We start from the raw sequence: 23,002 nt of genomic DNA, 5'->3' as shown, positions 1-23,002 counted from the left end.
CCTCGAGACCCACAGACCCACCGGGGAGCCAGTAGGCCCTGCTCGTGTGAGGTCACCTGTGTTCTTGCGGACCTGAGGCCACTGCTGGTCTTGAAGCAGCAGCCCTGGGCCCGGTTGCTGGCTTGCGCTTTCATCTTTGTTTCCTAACACATGCTCTGCTGGGCCTCCCTGCCCCTTCAAACCTCGTAGCACAATCCAGAAGCCCCTCCATGTTTCTAGGCAAGTGTGCTACGAGGGTACCCCCTTCCTGCCTCTGCCCTTAGGAACTGAGCAGGCGTGGGGAGGGTGGCAGTGCCTGGTAAGAAGGTGGTTCATTGTGAGGCTGAAGTCGTTCCCACACTCTGAGAAGAAAAACATCAAACCCTTACTTTGTCCCCCTCTTTGGCTCCTCAGCCCTTATGGCCCTTAGATGACTTCCCTGAGGAAGTCTGGTGGTAGCAGGTAAGGGAAGGTCCCTCTGCACACAAGCCTTGGCCGTGTTTAGGGTTAACATGCAGATGAGGTGGCTTCATTAGCTTCATTTTCCATGAAGACAGGGATCCTCAGAGGTGAGGCTGTTCCGGGGCACACAGGATGCGCAGACCTGGGATCACCTCATCTGTGTGTCCCAGGCTGGGGCCCTCCCCACAGCATCCAACGCATTGCTCCCCTTATTTCCTCTCGAACCTCCAGAATTGGATCTGTTTCTGGATGCAGAGGATACACAGACCCATGGAGACGGCGGAGGCTCCCCCTGCTCTTTGCTCTGTTGTGCCTCCGTCTCCCCTCCTCTCTGATACACACAGGAGCTCTATCACCAATCATAGTGGCCAATAGTGAGAGATCAAGTAGTAATAGCAAAGGTAGGTTTTATTTGTGGATCTTCCCTGGAGTTCTCTCTGGACCCCAACAACCTTTGATCTCCAGAAACAGGAACCCAAGTCTGGGGTTTGCCTTGGGGCTTGCATAGAAAACCCTCCACCCAACAAGAGGATGGTCTCCTGCCATCGGGGGCCTTTCTCCAGGAAGGGCCTCAGGGGCCCGCTGGGCAGTGGCTCATTTGAGGAGCACTGGAGGCGGCAGGAGGAGAAGCTTCGCCCTCGGCTTTTCCTGCTCTCCTCAGACTGCTTCTGGGAAACGGCACACTTGTCAATATTGATTTTTCTACCTGCGCAATGTCTTTTGTTTATAAAAGACTCTAACCTTGCAATAGCTCCTGTTTACAGAAAGAAAAAAAGCTACTGACATTTTGGGGAGTTTTTGCAGTGGGACTTTGAAACTTTGCTTAGCAATGTTACGCAAAATGCAAACTATATAGGGACATTTGGAACACACTGGTCTGGTCTGACGTGACCTTTTCTATTTTCTAAAACATTTGGTTTTCATGACCATTTAAGTTGAGGGCCCGGAGCCAACATGAACAGAACTCGAATGGGAAAGTACTGGGTGTTTAGACATGACCCAGTGTAAGAGAAGAGAGCTCTCCCAGAGCCCCCAGCAACACACACCACACATGCCAGGGTCACTGGAGGAGCTGTAGAAACTTAGGGGGCCCGTGCCCACCCCACAGACTCTGTGCTCTGGGCGGTGGCCTGGCTGAAGAACTCCAGAGTCTCCTGGTCTGGGGGCAGTTGGTACTCAGTGGGTAAGTAGGTTGCTCAGGAGACTGTGCCAGGGTGGGCCCAGGCTTGGGCACATTTTAAAAGTGCCTGGGTGATTCTAGTATGAAGCCAGATGTTACAATGCCCCTGTCAATGAGAAGCTCTCTGGGCCGTCCCTTACTAGGGAGCCCGCCATTCCCAGGAGCCCCTGGAGGACACGTTTCCCCTCTTGTCTCCTTACAGAAGGTGAATGTCCCGGTGTGGGGAAGCTATGCTGGCACATGTGGAGCAGCCCCACCATGCCCCCAGGGTCAGGCCGCCCACTCGTGGCCGGGCAGTGACCCTTGCTGTGCCTTCTCCCTGTGCTCCCAGAACCTCGGTCATTTATTCTCCGGTGTTGTGAGTGTGGCCGGCCACGATGGCAGTTTAGGTCAATCAGAAACAGAAAAATGTGCTATGCGTGAAAATGGCTCCTTCATGGTTTTGAGCAGAGGAGTCATCCTGGGGAGTGTAAACCCCTGTCCTATAGAATATAACATTTCCAGGAGGAATCTTCCAACCTGGTAAGGGAAAGGCAAATGAAAGTTTCATTTCCCACTTCAACAGAGCAAGAGCAAAATCAGGATAAGGAGCCAACACAGATCTAATCATCACAGATAGGAAACTTACTCCAGGATTCAGCCTGTTCAGGATGGCAAGTGTTAAGACAAAACAAGACACCAGTGGCTGCCAGCGGGTCTTTGGGTGGAATCATTGTAATAAAGGGGGAGATGTAGGGACCTCCTGCTCATCGTGTGCCCTGGCCTTGAGTTTCATGGACCTGTCGATCCACTTGAGGAAGTTGGTGACTTTGGTGTAGATCCCGTACTTTCCTTTCTGTGCACATCCTTCTCCCCAGCTGACAATGCCAGTGACAAAGTAGGTATTCTTGAACCGGGTGACATGAGGACCCCCGCTGTCCCCCTGACAGGCATCCTCAGGGTTTGAGTCATAGCCAGCACAGAACATGTTTTGGGTGATGGTGAATTTGGTGGACAGCTTGCACGTGTTCCTGTCCACGTAGGGCACCTCCAACATCTTAAGGGTGGTGGACAAGCGGCCCTTCTCGTGGGTGCGCCCGAAGCCGCTCACAATGCCTGATTTCTGCGTCATGAGCGTCGACTCGGCCCAGTCCTTTTCGGGCAGGCACGCAGGGGCCACGTTCATGCGGAACGTGATGGGCGTCTTCAGCTTGAGGACGGCGATGTCACAGTCATAGGTCTCCTTGTCAAACTTGTTGTGCTTTACGATCATCTCCACCTCGTGCACCATCTCGTTGCCATCTTCCTTTTCCGTGTTCCGATCACCTGGAACATGGCGACACAGGACGGTGTCAGCTCAGCCTGGGCCAAGCATTCCCATGTGGGTTACTTTTTAAAGTAGCTATTATTTTTTTCTGATTAAAAAATGGCATATGGTCACTAGAAAATTTGAAAAATATAAGAAACCGTAAAGAGGTGAATAAAAATGGCCTCCAATTTCACTACCTAGGGACATTTTTCTATATCTGTTCAGTATCTCGAAGACTTTCAGTTTGTTCATTAACAGACAGATATTTCCTGAGTATGCATCATGTGCCAGGGACACAGGGAGCTGACGGTGCTGCCTAGAGGGCCACCACCAGCTACAGGGGCAAGTGGGCACTTGAAATGTGGCTGGTTTGAATGGAGATGTGCTGTGAGTGTCAAATTTTAGACTTAGAAAGAAAAAAGTATTCAAAATAGCTCATAAGTACTTTTATAATTGATTACATATTGAAATGATAATGGTTTGGATGTATTGTTCAGTAAGATACGTTACTAAAATTTCCCCTGTAAACTTGAAAAATGTATAACAAAAATTTAGGGTAACTAGAACATTAAAATGACATGTGTGGCTCACATTTTGTGGCTTGCATCGAACAGCTCTGGAGTCCGGTAGAGAAGGACAGACGTGACAAGTCACCCCCAGACAAAAGTATGTGAGCAGGGGGACTCGGTGCTCAGGTTTCTAAGTGAGCTCTGAAAGCTTCCTCGAGGACAGGTCATGGAGAGGGGCCCTCATGCTGGGTGTGGACACCAAGAGCCTCAGGGAGGACCACAGGGGAGGAGAGCTGAGCTTGCTCAGCGAAGCCCACCCTCACCCTTCTTAGAACTCCGAAGCCGCCTCATTTTCCTCCTACCCCCTACTCTTCATCTTACTCTCCACCCTCTTCTCCCTTTTCCTCCTCCCCCTCCTTCTTCTCATCTACTTCTCTCTGCTATTCTTCCTCCTCTCCCTCTCCCTTCTCCTCCCTTCCTCTTATTTCCCTCCTCCCCTCCTACTTCCGCCCCTCCTCTTCCTCTTTGGTGAAACTTTCCCAAGCCTGGATTCCAGTTATTTTATCTAATGTTTCCAACACATTTGATCAGTTCTAATGGTCTCTGATGAGAAGGGAGTGGCCATGGGACCACGGGCAGCTGAGGGTGTTCGCACCACTTACCAATCATCACCTTGAATCTCTTGGCTTGGAGAAGACAGTGAGCAGCAGTGAGGACATAGAACTCATTCAGGATGGTGCCACCACAAAAGCCCACATTCTCCTCGTTGATGAGCAGAGCCTGTGAAGAGAATGCCAGAGCCAAACAGGCCAAGTCTGACGTTCTGAGAAGAGGAAGTTGGAACCTTTAATTCAAGCCTTCCTCTCCATTGCACCGGCCTGGATTAGGGCATCCTCCTGCCCAGCTGGTGTGCCTAGTTGAGCCTCCCCTGCTCCTACTCTCCCCCTCTGCTGCTCCTTCCCAGGTGAAAACTGTGGTGTCTTCAGACTGGAATGCAAGGCCCAAGCCAGAACGCCAACAGTGCCTACCTGACCACTCTGGCTGTGGCCAGTCCTGCGGACCTTTTTGTTTTTTTAAGATTTCATTTATTTAATTTTAGAGAGAGGGGAGGGGAAGGAGAAAGAGAGGGGGAGAAACATCAATGTGTGGTTGCCTCTTGCATGCCCCCAACTGGGGACCTGGCTGGCACTCAGCCCACTGAGCCACACCAGCCAGGGCCTGCAGACCTTCTGACCTCACATCCCTATACCTGCCCCACTGGCCATTCAGTCCAGCACCCTGGCACATTCTCCAAGAGGTCGCTCATGGTTAATCCCATGGCACCTTCCCAGCTCCTCCCAACCCTCTTCCTGATTCCACAGCACAGGTGTGGGCAGCACCTCACCCCTTCTCGTCTTCGTTTCACCCATCAGTCAATAGATTGACTTAATCATTCACTACACAGACATTTGCTGGGGTCCTACTAAGTGGTAAGTGCTAACCACTGAGTAGGGTTCTGTCACGATTTACCTACCTCTTTTTCCACCTGCATTACAAACTCAATGACAAAAATTAGTCTTCTATTTCTTCTGGATCTGTCACAGCACTCTCTAAAGAGTTATGCACAGAAAAACAATTTTCACTGTGGTAAAAACTTTATTGTCTATGTGGCTATGAATTACACACCCCAGACCAGTCTTTGGAGAAAATGCTTGCCTACACTGGCATGACTTCTGGGCTCTGGAACAGGCCCACCATTCAAGCCAATCTCCCGCCGCCTGTGAAGTGCCACCACCAGGGTTAATTTCTGTGGAATCCATATGGCTACTTCTGTAAGGGATTTTCACCCTGATTTGGGATTTGGAAGTGAGGAGTATTCCACCTGAGAATGAACACTGACAGGGCAAGTGAAAGGCACTACAGACAGACAACCCCCTCCCTCACGCCAAAGAACCAGGCTTGCAAATCCAGAGATGGAACATTTGTTTGTTTGTTTGTTTTCTTTCTCTGGGAAGTCCACATCCTCTAAGCAACAGTTATTGGATGAGGATATGCATCAATGAAACAATTAACATCAAGTTCTAAAAGAATTCTTGAAGATGCTCTTGAGTACTTGACTTACAATGGGGTCACATCCCAATAAGCCCACTATAAGCTGAAAACATAGTAAGTTGAAAATGCACTTAATACACAAAACATACTAAATATCATAGCTTAGCCTGGCCAACCTTAAACATGCTCAGAACACAATAGCCAAAAACACTGGCAACACAGTGCACTGTTAAGTATCAGTTGTTTACCCTCCTGATCACGTGGGTGACTGAGAGCTTTGGCTCACTACCCCGCATCTTGGGAGAGTATCCTACAGTATATCGCTAGCCGGGGGAAGATCAACATGTATCACTTTCACACCATTGTAAAGTCAAAAAATTGTAAGTTGAACCATATTAAGTCAGAGACCCACTATAATGGTTTCCTGCCTTTTTTTGTGCATAATTTATCAACTCATAATCCAGCTTGGGTAATGAGTGAGGGAGAGTTCATCTTTTTAAGATTTGGACACCATCTGTTGTTCTTAAAGATGGAGATGAGGCAACTTGCCAAGACTGGAACCAGGAGAGCAAAAATAATAGGTGCCCAGAGACTCACTGAGGGACCCGCTGGTGAGGATCCTTCTGTCCCGGTGCCCTTGCCTGTCCTCTCTGCCTGTGGAGTCCCATCTAAAGCCATTGTCAGAGCTCCAAGTCAGACACCTCCACCCCATGAGGAGCTTGTCCAGTTTATCCTAGTGGAGCTTCATTATACTCCCCCTGGTACCATTTTCGTGGCCTTTATCACATATCAACTTGAATTGTGGTCATTTGGGTGCATCTCCCTTCCCTTTCTAGATCTCGATGGCCACATACATACCAGAGAAGTAACTCTGATGATAGCCTAGTCTACATACACAACCCCCAATTCTGGGCCTGACATACAAGTTGTCCATAAATATGTGTTGGATAAATGATGACTAGATGTAGAAATATCCTCCCTTGGGCTCTTGATAACTCAGACAAATGCACACCTGTCATGGACCTTGGAGGTGAGGGTGTGCTGAGTTAATTTCTAAAAGTTGTTGGTGGCTCTGGGATTTTTGCTGGTAGGAGAAGCCATTCTGGCTTTGGGCACTAGATATGTAAGGTCCAAGTTAAGATTGCCAGATAAATAGAGGACATCTAGTTAAATTTGAATAAAATAAATAGCAAATAATTTTTGGTACAATAAGTCTGTCCCATGTTATACCTGTTATATACTTACATTAAAAGTTATTCATTGTTTATATGAAATTCCAACTTTAGTGGAAGTCCTGTTTTTATTTGCTAAGTCTGGTGACCTTAGTCCAAATGAACACCTTCATTAAAATTTAGGTGTTTGAATAAAACAAGGAGAGTAAATCTTTTTGCCTCCAGTCAAACAGAAGAGCAAGCAGAGGCCTCACCCACCGTCGGGAGCCACCCAAACCTGCGGCCTAGCTGGCACCCCATGTTCCTTCTGTTACAGGAAGAGGTTTTAGGACTCCAATCCTGTGCACACAGATGGGAATGGGCAGAGACGTGGGAGGGTGTGGGCCAGGGTCCAGCTTCTTCTCATCCCAGGTTCCTTCAGCATCTCAGCAGCGGAGCCCAAAGCCCGCTGAGGGTCCACACATATGCTTGGGCAGCACAAGCCTGGGCCTCGATGGCTGTGCCTGCAGTGCCCTGCCAGGCGGGATACTCCAGCCAGTTAACTCACTAAGCGCGCCCAGTAGTTACCTGCCAGGGACACTCGCCCTCTCCGCAGTCCTTCCCACCCACTATGCGGATGAGGTTGTTCACAGCATTCACAGAGCTTGACTCCGTATTGTTGACATTCAGCAGCTCTAAAGGGTTCATGGTGGCATTCAGGTCTCCAGGCTCATCCGGCTCCAGCATGATGGGTTGTAGGGGATCCTCGCTACTGTGGGAGGTCTGGGCCTCTGACCTTTTCCTACGTGCCAGAGTGAACTTCCCACAAGGAAAAGGCTCTTAAAAAAAAAACAAAAAAAGGCCCGGCCTTCAGCAAAGAGAACATCTCTCTGCATGGTTCACTATGCAGCAGGAGGAGTCGGGGAGGCTGGAGAGAGGGCCCAACTCCCACGTCAGTGGGGTGAGACAGCTGGACAATGCAGTTCGGGAAGAGTGAAGAGTGTGCTCAAGAACTAGGAAGGGGTGTGAGGAACTGTTGGGGGTGGTGTGCTCTGTGTCTTGATAGGGTTGTGTTACAAAGCAGAAGCAGTTGTCACAACGCAGGGAATGTGCATTTGACGTCAGTGTACCCCACTGTGTGGCTATGCCCTCTGGAGTTGGCCAGTATGCTGAAGTATTGAAGGGGATGTCTGTGATCTACCTGGAAATGTGTCAAAATAATAAAGCAGCTTGTGAGGGACAGAGGACAAACGGGGCGGGGTGGGGCAGACAGGTGATGAAGCCAGTCAGGTGAGATGTTAATGGAAGAACCCAGGTAGGGCATATGGGTGCTCACAGTCAAATCCTGTCAGCCCCACTGTGTTTGAAACATTTCCTAATTAAAACAAAAAAAATTTTTTTAAGTGTTCTGGGAGAAAGGGACAATGTGTGCAAGCAATCTGAGCATAAAAGGGAGCACTGCACCATGGTTTTGTATGATAATGTCTACAAATGGTAGCTATCTTTAAAGCACCAAGCACAGGGGAGATGCCAGTAAATACGAGAAAGCTTCCTGTCTGTATTGCCACCAACTAGGGAACTGAGGCAGAGAAAGGGGCCAAAGCAGGACAGAGAAAGGGAGAGGTGAGGGGCGATCTGGAAGTGGATGGCTTCCCTCCACTGCCTTGGGTTTGTCTAAAGTGAGATGAGCAACACTTACCTTTTTTTAGTGTTTGCAAGGGCTCCTGCGGGACCTGAGGGAACCCTCTCCACCCCCAGCTGACTCGGGTGAATGTGTTCGCTGGAGATAGAGTTCTCCACCCTGTGGTTTGCTAGTTCTGTGTTAACATTTGTACTCACTGCTCTTTGAAATTCTAAATTAAGAAGTAGTTCACTTGATTTTATTTTAAAACATTGAACTTAATTAAATTAATTTGTAATTATTCCTGGAATTTAAACAACATGTGCATGCATGTCTACCCTCCATTTTTGAACCAGCTTAAAGTGAAAATCTCATTACCAATAGACATGTAAGTGAAATTGTCTCGTACTTGTTGAGAGAGCTGATGTTACACAATTGCAGTCATCCCAGACTGTTCCTGCCTCCTGGGACGGGCCTGGGACTCTGCATTTCCAACCCTCACCCTCTGACTCCAGTTGATGCCAAAGCTATTGGTCAGTCAGGGAACCATGCTTTGCGGAGCAAGCTGGGTCACTCTGAGATTAAGTTAAGAGAAGGAGTGGTCTCTCAGAACCTGTGGCCCAAGGTTGGCCTTGTAGCAGAGGAGTGACTTCCCACAGTGTGTGAGACCTGAACTCTCCCACCCCAGGGGCCTGGCACATCACTGAGCCCCTTAACAGATCATGCCTTTTGTGAGGTTCTAGGTCAGACTCATGGTGTTGGGCTTTTATCAAGGAAAAGAAAAAAATAATTTTGATGAACAACCTAAATTAGTTCTTAAGGTTCTGGCCCCTGCACCCTCTACCCCAGTCACTAGCTCCCAGAGTCAGGCTTGAAGTGCCCCCCACCAGCCTGCACTTCCACATTGGTCATCTGGAACGCCCAGCCTCCCGAGCCTCCTGCCCTACCCGCCTTCCTCATACCCATTAAATAGTTAGGGTTTGCTGTGAGCCAGGCACTGCGCAAAGCACCCTCCATGAATCACTCCCTTACTTTTCACATTCACTAAGCACTTAGGTAATATCATTGGTTCCATTTTTCAGATGCTCACAGAAACAGTGAATCTGTTTCCAACCCTTGTGGCCCACCCAGAATGCCCCAGCTGTCCTGCTCACAAGCACTGGCCTGGCCTCTCTGACTCAGGGAGCCTTGGTGGGGCAGCACCATGCTCTTCCTACCTATGGAGATGCAGGACTTGCCATTGTCATCCAAAATGTACCCCCTGGCACAGGAACACACCACGGAGCTCTGCTGCTCGCTGCAGAACTGGTCACAGTCCCCGTTGTCCAGGCTGCAGAATTTTTGCGTGGCTGTAAGAGAGGCATGTTGGCTCTCAGGACAGGCTGGGGAAACTGAAGCTGCAGCTGGCTGGGAGGAAGGACAGCAACCCCAGGGGGACATACACCCACCCATGAGCCCTACAGCGGGCCACCCAGCTAGAACTAAGGGCCAGAGACATGTGGCCGAAGCACATGAAATGGTTCAAATTGGACAGGCTGCCCAGAGCAGGCTGGAGGGGGGAGAGGACCATCCCTCTGTGTGAGCTCTTCTCACTGCCCCTCTGCCTCCCCGGACTGTATGGGGAAACCATGAGTGTCTGTTAGACCCTGGGCACCAACTTCCAGAAGGCTCTTAAGTAATCTACTCATGCCCAGTGAGGGCCCTGCAGGCTGGAAGGATCTTAAGTTCAGCCCTAAAAATCCACATGGGTCCTGACCAGCATGGATGAGCCACCTGCAGGAGGGTGGGTGCTGGCACCAGGTGCTCAGGAGGAGCCTGTCAGAGTGACCAGAGACCCATCCACTATGACGTCAGAGGACTCCTCATGTCACAGGCCTCGGAGACTGGGGTCCGGGCTCCAGTGAGGTCAGAAGGACAAACAGGCAGGCACATCCTGGAGCCAGGCCAGCCTGGCTTCTAAACTGGCCCTTCTGTCACTTGTTGTATGATTTGGGCAACCCATGGGCCTCAGTTTCCTCACTTGTAAAGCGGTAACCCTCACAGGGCACGTGAATCTCTTGGCACCGTGTCCACGTGGAGCACAGACTCTAAATCAGAAGTGACATAAGATTGTTTCCTTGGACATTTAGCTTTCCTCCTCTTTCCCACCTTTGATTCTTCAGGTAACTCTGACTTGAAGGCATACCAAGAAGAGAAACTCACGTAATTCACAGTTTTTGCCTTCATATCCTTCCGAACAGGTGCACGTGTATTCCCCGAGGCCGTCTTTACACATGCCCTGATTCAGGCAAGGATTGCTTTCACACTGGTCACCATCTGCAAAGAAAGGATCGGGAAACCAAAGCTTGCAGGCAATTTCTGCCATCATGGAAATGACTCTGCTGTGTTGATCTTGGCACACACTTTTCAGTTAACATGAATAAACTTGAAATTCTTCCAGTTTCCCTGTAAACAATTTCTCCTGTCTGAACTTCCTTTTATCCCCACCTTCTGTGGTTAGGTGTACGTGATGCCTTTATCTAACTGGGATGTTAGCTAAACTTTCCAGTTGTTGCTGGCATGTTTGACAGTATTTTTACAACACACTGAGGAGCTCTGGGCTGGTGACCACATGAGACCAGCTGGAAGGACGGAGGATAGGTGAGCGCCTGACATCGTGGGCTGAGCGTTTTAACAAGAGGGATGTTGGGTTCCTCCTTCCAAATGTTCTGGGGGTGAAACAAGAACGCAGCGACAACTGCTCAGCACTAGCATGGGGCTTTGCATTTCTTGGTGCATTTGTACAATCTGACTTAGAGCTATGTCCAATAGTCATTCTGAGACATTCGAATGCTCTTACCAGAATAAAAACATTAGTCATGATTAATACCATTTCTGGTGCTATAAACATTAAATCAAGGTGGTTACCTTATCAGAGGACCCACTCTTTCAGATTCTATTTTTTTTCCAACTAATATAGTTGGACTTAAAAATTTATCACCAAATTTGGTATTCTTAAATGAGAATAAACTGATTTAAATCTATATTTAAGTAACACAACTAGAATTAGCATAAAGTTACTATTAAAAAACTTTTATGATAACTCTTATGAAAATACTCACAGAGGAAAAGTGTTAGTAAGTAAGATTTAAACAGGAGCAGAAAGGCAATTCAGGAAGCATTTTCAAAATTCAGATACAATTTCTCCCAATTTAAATATCCCAATGAACCCCTCTCACTTAAGGTTAAAAGAGAAAACATCTCACCTTTGCGTATATTCCAGAATTCATTCTAAAAGGGAAAAAAGGATTTTAAAGTATATTAGGGAAAACACAGGCATTTTACACCAACCACAACCATAACCTAGTAACTCAACTGGAATAGGATGCTTTCCCAAACAGAAGTCATTTTCTGGAATAAGTTGTTCTAGAACTGTTCACTCTAAAAGGGAAAGTTTTTTAGATCTTCTGCATCTATAAAAGTGTGGCTTCAATTACCACACTTTGAATATTGAAAATTTATTTTCAAATTAATCACCAAGAAATGGATTGTACCAAAAATGGTTTGCTCTGTTTGCCACTCCAATAGATTTTTAGTTGAAGTACTTGGGTCAAAGATTCAATGAAGGATTGAATTATTGGTGAATAATCATGGTAATTTAAAATATGATAATTGGTAATTAACTTAAAACAGAGTATCAAGAGCCTATATTACACTAAAAATGTTCATAGTCTTAATTTTTTTTTGTTGCTATCTATAATAGGTTTAATAGTATCTCCCCACCCCCTAAATTCAGGTGTAACCTCACAATGTGATCTTAATTGGAAATAAGGTCTTTGCAGATGTAATTAAGGTATTGATTGAAATGAGATCGTACTGGTTTAGTGTGGATCCTAAATGAGATTGTCCTTGTAAGAGACAGAAAGGACACACAAAGACACTCAGGGAGAAGGCTGTGTGAAGATGGAGACAGAGGTTGGAGTGATGCATCCATAAGCCAAGGAGCACTGGCAGCCACCAGAAGCCAGGAGAGGGGCATGGAACAGATTCTCCCTCAGATCTTCCAGAAGAAACAAACCCTGGTGACACCTTAATGTCAAACTTGTAGTCTCCAGAACTGATAGAATAAAAATTTTAAGGCACCAAGTTTGTGGTTTTATTTGTTCTTTTTTCTTTTTAGTGTCTTGAGTTGGAAGTTTTGAGTATCAGTTTGAGACCTTTCTTCTTTTCCAATAAAAAGTTAATACTATAAATTCCCCCTAATATGCACTATGTTAGCTGCATCCCACAGATTTTATACGTTGTATATTCACTTCTGTTCAGCTGAAAATATTTTCCAATTTCCTTTGAAATTTTCCCTTTGACCCGCATATTATTTAGAAGTGTGTTGTTTAATTTCCATATACTTGGAATTTTTCCTGTTACTGATTTTTGGTTAATTTCATTATGGTCAGATAACATTTTTCATATGATTTCAGTCTTTTAAATTTATTAAGATGTGTTTTATGACACAGGATCTGGTCTATCTTGTAGAAAGTTCCATAGGTGCTTGGCAAGAAAGTGTATCCTACTATTGTTGGGAATCCTATAAATATCAATTAGATTTAGGTCAAGTGATGTCTGGAGAACTGGAGGGGGAAAATAGCAAACTCATGATGCTATAGTACATTGAATTCTAGTCTTCTTCAATGCATTGCTGCTATTTACTTTTCAGAGTCCTCAAATAGCTGCCCCATGCAGTCTGTCCAGGCTTTGCATTATATTCAGTGGGAGACAGGGTAGAGTGTGCTTTCTTTATATTACTTGGAACCAGATCTTGTTGATAAACTTTGGTCCAGTAATCCTTCTCTGGAACAGCTATTCTTAGAAGATAATCCAGAAGAAATATATGCATGTGTGTTTTCATAATAGCGAAATAAAACTAACTTACATGGCTAAAACATGAGAAAAGTAGATGTGTTGGTACCATAAAATATAATTTAGCTCTTTACAATAGTAAATATGGTAGATACATAGAAGTAAGGAAGAGAACTTGGATTAGCATTACAATTACTTTTATTATTTAAAAAACTATGTATGTGAATTAAAGGAATACTTAAAAGTGAAAATAGGTCTTGAAAGTATGAGTAACTTTTTAAAAGAGACAACTCATTTATTTGGTAATAAGTAAAAATGAATTCTCAATCCTTCTTCTCTCTTATGGTGGCTGATATGAACACTGGTTGTCAACAGGATAGAAACATACAAGAATCCCTTGCAGGCCTTGATCTTTTGCAGAAATACAAAGATGTCTGAGTCACACAACTTACAATTACAATTTTCTAGACAAAAGTGCCAATTGTGCTTTCTGACGTATTAGTGGTTGCTCTGTTCTCTTTCCTATCTTCAGGTTTTATGGTAGGAAAGAAGTACCTCTTAATGTTACTGGAGTCTGTGAGAAACATGGCGATGAAGTTAATGCCCATGCCACAGCCAGCTGTGGGTTTTCCATGGGAGTATAGAAATTTTTATCTATAAACTTGGCATCCTCATCATCAGTGGTTTTGGCCTGTTCCTCCTTTCTTCCTGTCTCCTGCCCTCCCTCCCTTCCTTCAAATTTTTATGAGGTTATCTGAGCCAAAACTAATGATAGTTGCCAGGAAGCAAGATTTCAAATGCTTCTGTCTTGTTCTTTAAAAAGCTGTTTGCTACTGCATTGAACTGTTTAACTCATTGCAAATACTGCATACTTCCTTCTTCACGACAAATAGCTCAGAGTGCTCGTGAGACCCAGACTTGTACATTTGGCCAAAGATCTCATCATCTGTGCATGATCACAGATGGATGTGGGGTTGCTGCACCTCACTTTCAGCAACTCTTACAAAATTATCAGAGTCTGGCTGTGGTCTGAGGTGGAGGACAGTCAATAGCTTTTGCCACACATGTATTATCAAGACTGTTTTAGTTTCTTCAGTTCTGAAGAGGTTAGTTTCTCCCAGGGCTTTCTCAAGTTCTTCTACCATGCTGACTCTCTGGAAGGATGGGGTGAAGTCAACCTCATGGGTTTGCCCTTCTGGGCCATTGGAATGGTGGGTGATCTCACCAACCCTGCTATAATCTCCATGATCCCATGAGATCATAAAAATCTGCAGAGGCCATGTAAAACTCACAGGTGGCAAATTAAAGTCAAATTATCTGGAACTGGCATCCAATTATACAAACCTGGTCAATGCACTGGCCACCAGCATCCTATGGTAGAGTTCTGGAGCAATTCTTATATGTAAGTTCATGTCCAGCTTATTGTGCTTGCTGATGAAAAGCTTGGCCACAGCTCCCTGTGGGGTGACATGCATCCTAGGAATTTCAATGTCTAGGAATTCCAACTTATCTCCTAAACTTCTTATATATGTGATGTTCTTAGTGTAGATAATGAATTTCTTCTTCACAAATTTATTCATGTTCCAGTCCAAGTATCTCCAATGATATTGTCTTTGAGGCCACAATGAGAATGAGGTGACATGTATGAACAAGGGGGCAGTAGTGTGATTTTGTGGAGAATGACCCTCAGCAAACCCTTTTTATTTTTTCCAGGAGTCTCCCAAACTCCAATTATGTCTCCCCAAGGCAGTCAGTTATGGATATGAATAAACTCTTCTGATTTAAAATTCCTTGAATTGGCCATGACTTGCCATTTGACCTGTTCTCTAAGGGCACAGAGGATGAACTTCCCCAGAAGCTCTTCTGGTATGGATCCTATGTGCCTCCTTTAAGGTAATGTTGGTCAGGTGGTCTCCAGGTGCAGCAAGTGAGCGGGTCTACATGGATCCTGTGTGATGCCAGGTCTCCCCGGTGCCCACAGCTGGGGGATGCTTCACTGTGGTTCTGCAGTGTGGATGGGGGTCCACTGTCAGTGGTGTGGCGGTGGCAGCAGTAGCCTCTAGCTGTCTCTTGGGGGGCTCCTGCTTGGTCTCCTTCTCTATGACTTTATTCTCGGATTTCAGGCGTCTACAGTTCATTCTTGCCCAGTTCACTTGCCGCCATCCACTGTCACCTTATCTTTGTATGGTGGCCATCTTTCCCCAGGGCCCTACCCAAGGTGGGTGAAGCTCATTAGCAATTTCCAGAGAAGCAATGAGGTCCCACCAGAGGCGGATTTAATGGCAGGTGCACCGGGCACGCACCCTGGGCCCTGACTTCTGAAGGGCTCCGCAAAACCCCAACTTTATACTTTTTTCTAATGACACCAAGTTTAATTACTACACTGCATAAAATATGGTTAACATGTATTTTTATTTTCCCTGTCTCTTTTTTTTAAGGGGCCCAATATTTTCTTCTGCGCCCAGGGCTTCAACTGACCTTAATCTGCCTCTGGGCCCCACCTATTCCAGGGGTGAGGGGGAGGGTGCTTTGGAGCTGCCACCTTTTCCGCTATGCAGGCACAGTCTCATGGCCCACCATCTACCATACACCTGCATGCCTATCACCCTAAAGGATGCAACTCAGGTGCCCAAAGTTAAATACGGGTTTGGCCATGGATTAGGACAAAAGCCAAATGGGTTCCATGCCTCTCACTCTCTCTCTCTCTGCCTGTGACCTGCTATGTTTTAGAATTGATTTACCAATACCTTCAGAAGTTCTCCTAACTTTTGTGACCAATTTTGGGCCACACCTTCATCTCAGTTTCCCACCCACACAACAAGTTGATGTGCCTCACCTGGTGGGTGAGGAAACAGGAACCAAATGGTATTGCGTTTGGTAGAAGGAGACAGTGTCTCCACTCCCCACATCAGAAAGTGTTGCCTGGGCTGTTCTCTCCTGGCTGAGACCACAGCACATAAGGGCATGTAGTGGGGAGTCAGCATGGGCTAAACTGACAGCCCCCAATAGAGCGATAACCAGGGTCAGAAAGCATCCCCATCTGGGCCCAGTATAGTCCACAAGTGATCTCTCAGTCTCACCGACCCTTACCGTCTTCTCCAAGTCCTCAAAGACTTCTCGAGCCTCTTCGTAAGAACAAGTCTCTTCAAAACACTCTCTTTCAAGATTTCCTTTCTTCAACTCTTCTAAAAACGAATTTGCCCTCCGGACCCTCTCCAGGAAAGTGTTGGCACGTTTCTGGTTAATGAAGACTAGAAAATGGAAGGACACAAAGTACCTTATCAGATTACCTGATCTCCTCTCAGATTGTAGTATCATGTCATCTCTGAGCTGCAAAAGTCTGAAAACACCTTTTCATGCACTAAGGCAGCTGGCAAAGAAATACTCATCTTCCTTATGACTCCTCCTTGAGTTACAAAATAAGACCCCATTAAAGACCTCACATGCCCTTCTCTGGAGAAGTAAGCACATCTCATCCAATCAACTTATCATTCCCCCTGCACTTTCACACCCAGCTTTAGGGTGGTCAACCCAAACCGCCTTTCTTGAACTTTCCATTCTCAGAGTGGTTCCAGTTATTGTCATCCCTACCTCCCCCAAGGCCACTCCATTCTGTGCTTTGACTCAGGCTGCATCCCTCCACTCCCATCCCCACCCTGAACCTCACTCACCCTTCAAGGTCTCAGTTCTGAGTTAACTGGGAAGTTGTGTTACTGTTTTGACTGTAATTTATAATTACAGGTATGATTTATGTCAACTCTCAGGGCTCAAGTACACACAGTTAAAACAGAAGTTTCAAGAAGTAGTACTTACTACTATTTTCTACAAAATAGTATTTATTACAAAATTTTCTACTTGATTCTGTTCAGTTTCATTAAAAAAGACAACACAAGATTTCAGGTCAAGATGGTGGCATAGGTAAACACAGCTCACCACCTCACACAACCACATCAAAAATAAAACTAAACTATACAACAACCAGCATTCAGAACTGTCAGAAATAGAGCTGAATGGAAGTCCTACAACTGTGGAATTAAAGAAGAAATCACATCAAGACTAGTAGGAAGTGTGGAGATGCAGAATGGGCTGGTCCCACACCCACATGTGGCAGATAAAACTTGGGAGGGATATCTTAGGAGTGAGGGGTCCCGGCTCCACACCAGGCCCCCCAGCTCAGGGTTCCAGTGCTAGGATGATAAGTCTTCATAACTTCTGGCTGTAAAAACCAGAAGGGATTAAGACCGTGGAAGGCAGAAACTTCTGAAATCCCAAGCAGTTCCTCTTAAAATGCCTGTGCACAGACTTACTCAGACTCACTCCCTCTGAGCTCTTATTCTGGGGCAGCAGATTGAAAGACATCAGAGACATATAGAGAGGAACCGAATTGTCTGGCACCAGGGTGACAGCTGAGGGGCAATTTTCTCCCAGACAGAAGTGCTGGCAGAGACCATTTTTCCTTTTCTGAGCCCTCCCCCCAACAGAGCCACAGAGCAAGCAGGAAGGCACCATATCTGAGACTCCATTAACTTGGCTCACACTGTTTGCCCCACCCTGGTGATTCCCTGAGTCCCTGCTCCATCCAACTTTTGAGGCCACCCAAGCTATTTTCAATGACTTTTCCATATGAATGGCTTTTCTTGGCCCATTTTTTAGATTTTCCTAAATTCTCTCAAACAAGCAGAATCTGGCTGCAGTGAACCCCATATCTCTCGCTAAGTTGCCCCATGCCCTGCACTAGCAGCAGCTGGTCTTCGTTCACAGCTTGGCCTTTCCTGGGCACCTCCAAGCTCAGAACAAGTAGCAGCCATCTGCAGATCACTTTGTAGCTAATGATGTGTGATCCCAGACAGAACACAGGCAGTGCTGACCTTGGACATGCCAACAGCAATTAAAGCTTAACTACAAGAGGAAGGTATACACGGCCCACACATGGGATGCACCTTAAGTACCCAGTTTGGGTAATAGGGGAGGCTGTGCCACTGGACCATACATGACATTTACTACATTAAGCCACTCAATCAAGCCTGGGAGACAGAGTAGCTCTCCCTAGATAGAAACAAACAAACACAGGGAAGATGCCAAACTTAAAAGACAAAGAAACATGGCCCAAGTGAAAGAACAGAACAAAACTCCAGAAAAGAAGTTAAACAAAATGGAGAAAAAGCAATCTATCAGATGCAGAGTTTAAAACACTTGTTATAATGATGCTTAAGGAACTTTATGAGGACCTCAATAGCATAAGACAGATCCAGTCAAAAATGAAAGATACATTAACTGGAATAAAGAACAATCTACAGGAAATTGAGAGTGGAGTGGATGAAGCTGAGAATCAAAACAGCAACATGGAACATGAGGAAGCAAAAAAAACCCCAACCAAACAAAAAAGAACACAACAACAACAACCAGTCAGAACAGCAAGAAGAAAAAAGAATTTTTAAAAAAGGATCGTGTCAGGAGCTTCTGGGACAACTTCAAGTGTACCGACATTCATATCACTGGGGTGCCAGAAGGAGAAGGGAAAGAGCAAGAAATTAGAAACCTATTAGAAAAAAAAAATGAAATAAAACTTCCCTAGTTTGGGAAAGAAAATAGACATAAAGTCCAGGAAGCACAGAGAACCTCAAACAAGATGATCCAAAGATGCCAACTCCGAGACACATAATAATTAAAATGCCAAAGGTTACATACAAAGCAAGAATCTTAAAAGCAGCAAGAGAAAAGCAGTTAGTTACCTACAAGAGAGCCCCCATAAGACTGTCAGCTGATTTCTCAAAAGAATTTTTGCAGGCTAGAAGGAATTCAAAAGAAATATTCAATGTGATGAAAGGCAAGCTCCTACAACCAAGATTACTCAACCCAGCAAAGCTATCATTTAGAATTGAAGAACTGATAAAGAGCTTCCAAGACAAGAAAAGCTAAAAGAGTTAATCACAACCAAACCAGTTTTATATGTAATGTTAAAGGGTCTTTAAGTAAAAGAAGATCACAAATATGAACAATAAAATGGCAATAAATACATATCTATAAACAATTGAATCTAAAAAGCAAAATAAGTAAATGAAACAGAAACAGAAGCATAAATACAAAGAATGTTTTGGTGGTTGCCAGATGAAAGTGGGGGTGGGGGATGGGTGAAAAAGGTGAAGGGCTTAAGAAGTAAAAATTGGTAGTTACAGAATAGTCATGGGAATGTAAAGTACAGTGTAGAGAACAGGGTAGCCAAAGAACATACATGCAAGACATGGACTTAGACATGGACAACGATGTGGGGGTTACCTGAGGGAGTAGGGGGTGCTGGGTGGAGGGAGACAAAAGGGGGGAAGTTGGGACAACTGTAATAGCATAAACAACAAAATGTAATTTAAAAACCCACTCACTTGATTTCATGACTCACAAATGAGCCATGTCCTGCCAATTAAAATGTCTTGGGTCAGAGAATCTCTGGATCCTCCCTATGGTATCTATCTCTCTGTAGCTGAATTGTCCCCACCTTTCTGCTTAAAGTCTCGTCTCTCACTCACCCACTCCTTTTCTTATTTTCATTGTGATACAGGAGGACATCAGATTCTTTTCTTTTCCCTCTGCACTCTGCTCTCTATCTTTTCCACTGAAGAATTTACTCTCATGTAATAGACTCTCCAAGTTGATATTTCTAGTCCCAACTTCCATCCTAGCTCTATGTTTTCAACTCTCTCTTGATGGATGTCTCCCCTCATCTCAGAACTCCAAACTCCCCATGTCCAAAACTACAAAAAAAAAAAAAGCAAATCAAAAATCAAAAACCAAAACAGTACTGCAGAATCAAGAAGTCTTGAGTTCCGAATACATCTTGGTCACCTACTACTTAATATTGGCAAATGGTAATTACAATACATACTTATTTCTTAGAGTTGTTTTAAAGACTGTACATAACCCCTAGAGTACAGTTTGGTACAAGTTAGGTGCTCAGTAAAGGTTAGCTTCATTCCTACCTCAAATTACTTTCCCTTCCAAATTCCTCATTTCTTTTAGTGACATCAATATTATTCAACAACATCAGGTACAAACTTGGTATTTGTGTGCCCCTCCCCCACCACTTCAAATATCTGCTCCAATACCAAGTGCTTGCTTTGAAATAAAATCCACACATAAGTTTCTCCCCTCCATCGTTCCTCTGCATGGGTTTCTTCCCTGTTCTGTTTTTCTCTTTCACTTTTCACCGCTTTCTCATCTCCCACATACCTGGGTCCCTTCTTTCTACTCTGCGGTGCTCCTGTCCTTGCACTTGACCCAGGATACAGACAAATCCCAGGGGTGATACTAGCGCTGCTTTTTCCTCTGACTTAGCTCTGCTTCTCTCCTTTCTGAGCCTTTTCTCTTTGGACAGTCTTTAGGGTCCTGGAAGGTCCAGAGATCCCCCACGTGTCCAGCCTTGTGTGGGGCAGCCCCTTCCCCCAGTCGAGCCAGCCTGAGGATGGCAACAGCAGCGTCTCCTTCATTCTCTCCCCTACCATGGAAACCCCTCTCTGCCTGTGATCCCCTGTCCTCTTCTCCCCCAGCTGACTTTGGCCGGGGAAGGGGACGTCTCTCTGTCTCTGCCTGCCGTTTCTCTCTTCTCTTCCTCTCTTCCTCCAACTCCCTCCCTCTTTGTTCTCTCTCTCTGTCTTCCTCTATTTCTCTCTTCCAGTCTGTCTGTCTCTCTTCCTCTTCTCTGTCCCTGTGTTTCTATCTGTCTTTATGACCTCTGACCTGCTGTTTGACTGTCCACCCACAGGAGGCACACCTGGCCCTAAGCTGTCTTGACTGAGACCACCAAGTGCAGCTGCCCCATGTCAGCCTTTGACAGGTGACCAGCACACACTCTTTACACTGGGGAGGTTCAAGAGCATCACCCCAATTCCGCACCTCTCTCTTTCTCCCTGAGGCTACCTCTGCAGTCTGCAGGCTGATAAGCACTTACCACTTCCCCCTGGCAACAGGAGGCTGACCAGTGAGGCACTGAGCAGGAGGAGACAGAGCAAGCTGGCCATGGTGTGGCCCAGGACAGCGTCTCTGTCCCCACTGTGACGGGCTTCCAGGGCAAGGTTCACTCACCCTGGCTCAGAGGGTGAATGATTGTCCTTCTGCTTATCACAGCCTTCCTATTGGAGCCTGGGCGGGCTGGGGGTAAGGGACAGGGGCAGGTGACTAGGCTGGGGGCATTGTCACCTGGCCTGTGTGGCCTTGGGGAGGTCCCTTTGGAACCTGTCAGTAAAGGTATCCAGAGGGACCCGCTTTGGGCATAGGAAATTTCTGTTCTAAGAAAGTGAAAATGTGATTTTATGCCTTTGAGACACTTATGTGTGGCTCTCATTTCATCCTTACAATCATGATAAAAGCTAAGTATCACTTCCCTCATCCCTTCTCCAGAACAGAAAATTGAGGCTTAGAGAGATGTGAAGCGTCTTGTGGTACACATGGGATTTGAACACAGGACTTCCCACCTCAGTGTCCTGCTTTTTCCTCCATGAAGTGGTCCTTCTGCTCACAGGCCTCTCTCTCCAGGTGGTATCAGGTGGGGACCCACAAAGTGTCCTCTAGCACAGAGGGTCCTGGTGCCTGCACATCACCGACAGGTCAGGCTTGTGCCCTCATCCCTCAAGTTCAGTAGCTCTGGGAGGCAGAGCTTGTCTTGGGACTCTTCCCTGCCATACGACACCTTGTGCCCAGGCCCCTACACATACCTTTGGGAGGATACCCCCTGCCTGGCGTGCCTGCAGGAGACTGCTCTGCCACAGGACAAGTTGGCTCCAGGTCAAGAGAGACTGTGCCAGGATGAGATACTTGGTACTCCTCTCAGCCCCACAGCTAAGCCATGGAGGTACATGGCTTCTCTTGACAACTTTGCCTGACATACTCTACTAGGGGCCAGGTGGGGGTGGAGAACGAGCCCTGAGTCAGAGACCTCAAAGTGCAGCCCATTTCTCATGTATGTGCAGCTCAGGACAAGTCATCTGGGAGAGAACTCGGAGGGAGGCTGGCATGGTGCTTCAGGACCAGGACTGGAGGCAGCCTCATCACCCAGCCCCTCCCCGTGGCTCCCGCTCCCCTCATGCAGGGCCAGGAAGTATGGAAGGCACTGTCTCCAGGGAATATGGGAGTCTTGTTTCTTGGCTCTCATTTTGGGGAGATTCCAGAATTCAAGATTGTGTCTTTTTGCAACAAGTGACAGGTGTCAGGGAAGGGCTAGTCACCTCAGGTCAGCAGAAGCAGCCTGCTGCCTTGGCAGCCAGGCTGGGGAGGGAGGTGTGTACTACATGCGTACAGAGCACCAGGTCTGACTCCCAGCACGGAAACCTCCCCAGAGCATCAAGCATGGGGACACAGCCAGAGCTCCAGGGCTGACCTGGGTCTCTGGAGCCAGACCCCAGGATCTGGAGGAAAAGGCCCAGGAGTGGCTGGCAAGGCGCGTGCTGTGCTGAGAGAGACAGAAGCAGAGGCAGTAAAAGACTGCACTCTATCCCACAGTGTCTGTGGCTCACAGCACATTCTGCACATGATGAATGATTATCCAAGCCATGGTTACACGAAAGTAAGTCTCATCATCTGGATTATTTGTTGTTCTGCATCTAGCACCTATAGGTATGTCTGGCACACAGGAGATGCTCAATAAACACCAACAGATGGAGTGAATCAGTTCATTCCCGAAGACTGCCTGCTCTGTGCGCTGAGGCCGGCTGGTCTCTCTCTGTGTGGGCACTGTGACATGCAGAGCCTGGTCCACAGGGACAACCTGTAGGTGGTGTGTTGGGCCTGTCTCCCCTGATCAGTTTGTGCTGTGATGTTGTTTCTGGGCAAATTCAGCATGTGTGGGGAGGCTGGATTCTGTGTGAGCCTCCCTGTCCCCAGCACCTGGTGGGCGGGAAATGATCTAAGCGCCACTCACAGAAAGATGGAGATGATCCATACGGTCAGTATATCTGCATG

General features: G+C 46.4%; 1 protein-coding gene and 1 pseudogene across 1 annotated transcript; both read right to left on the bottom strand.

Annotated features, from left to right (window-relative positions):
- Positions 1-831: 831 nt before the first annotated feature.
- Positions 832-21,135, bottom strand: F10 (coagulation factor X). Its single transcript, XM_090258409.1, has 8 exons — positions 20,997-21,135; positions 16,148-16,308; positions 11,467-11,491; positions 10,424-10,537; positions 9,439-9,570; positions 7,189-7,439; positions 4,081-4,198; positions 832-2,926 (listed from the first exon to the last, which is right to left on the bottom strand). The coding sequence occupies exons 1-8, from the start codon at positions 21,064-21,066 to the stop codon at positions 2,331-2,333; spliced, it is 1,467 nt and encodes a 488-aa protein (XP_090114535.1). The 5' UTR covers positions 21,067-21,135; the 3' UTR covers positions 832-2,330.
- Positions 13,522-14,861, bottom strand: LOC149996348 (lysine--tRNA ligase-like; annotated as a pseudogene).
- Positions 21,136-23,002: the final 1,867 nt, after the last annotated feature.

Source organism: Furipterus horrens, unplaced genomic scaffold (assembly GCF_987537825.1).
Source record: "Furipterus horrens unplaced genomic scaffold, mFurHor1.1.pri manual_scaffold_12, whole genome shotgun sequence".
Lineage (NCBI taxonomy): Eukaryota > Metazoa > Chordata > Mammalia > Chiroptera > Furipteridae > Furipterus > Furipterus horrens.
The sequence above is the reverse complement of the archived record's forward strand: the minus strand, read 5'-3'. Positions and strand labels throughout refer to the sequence as shown.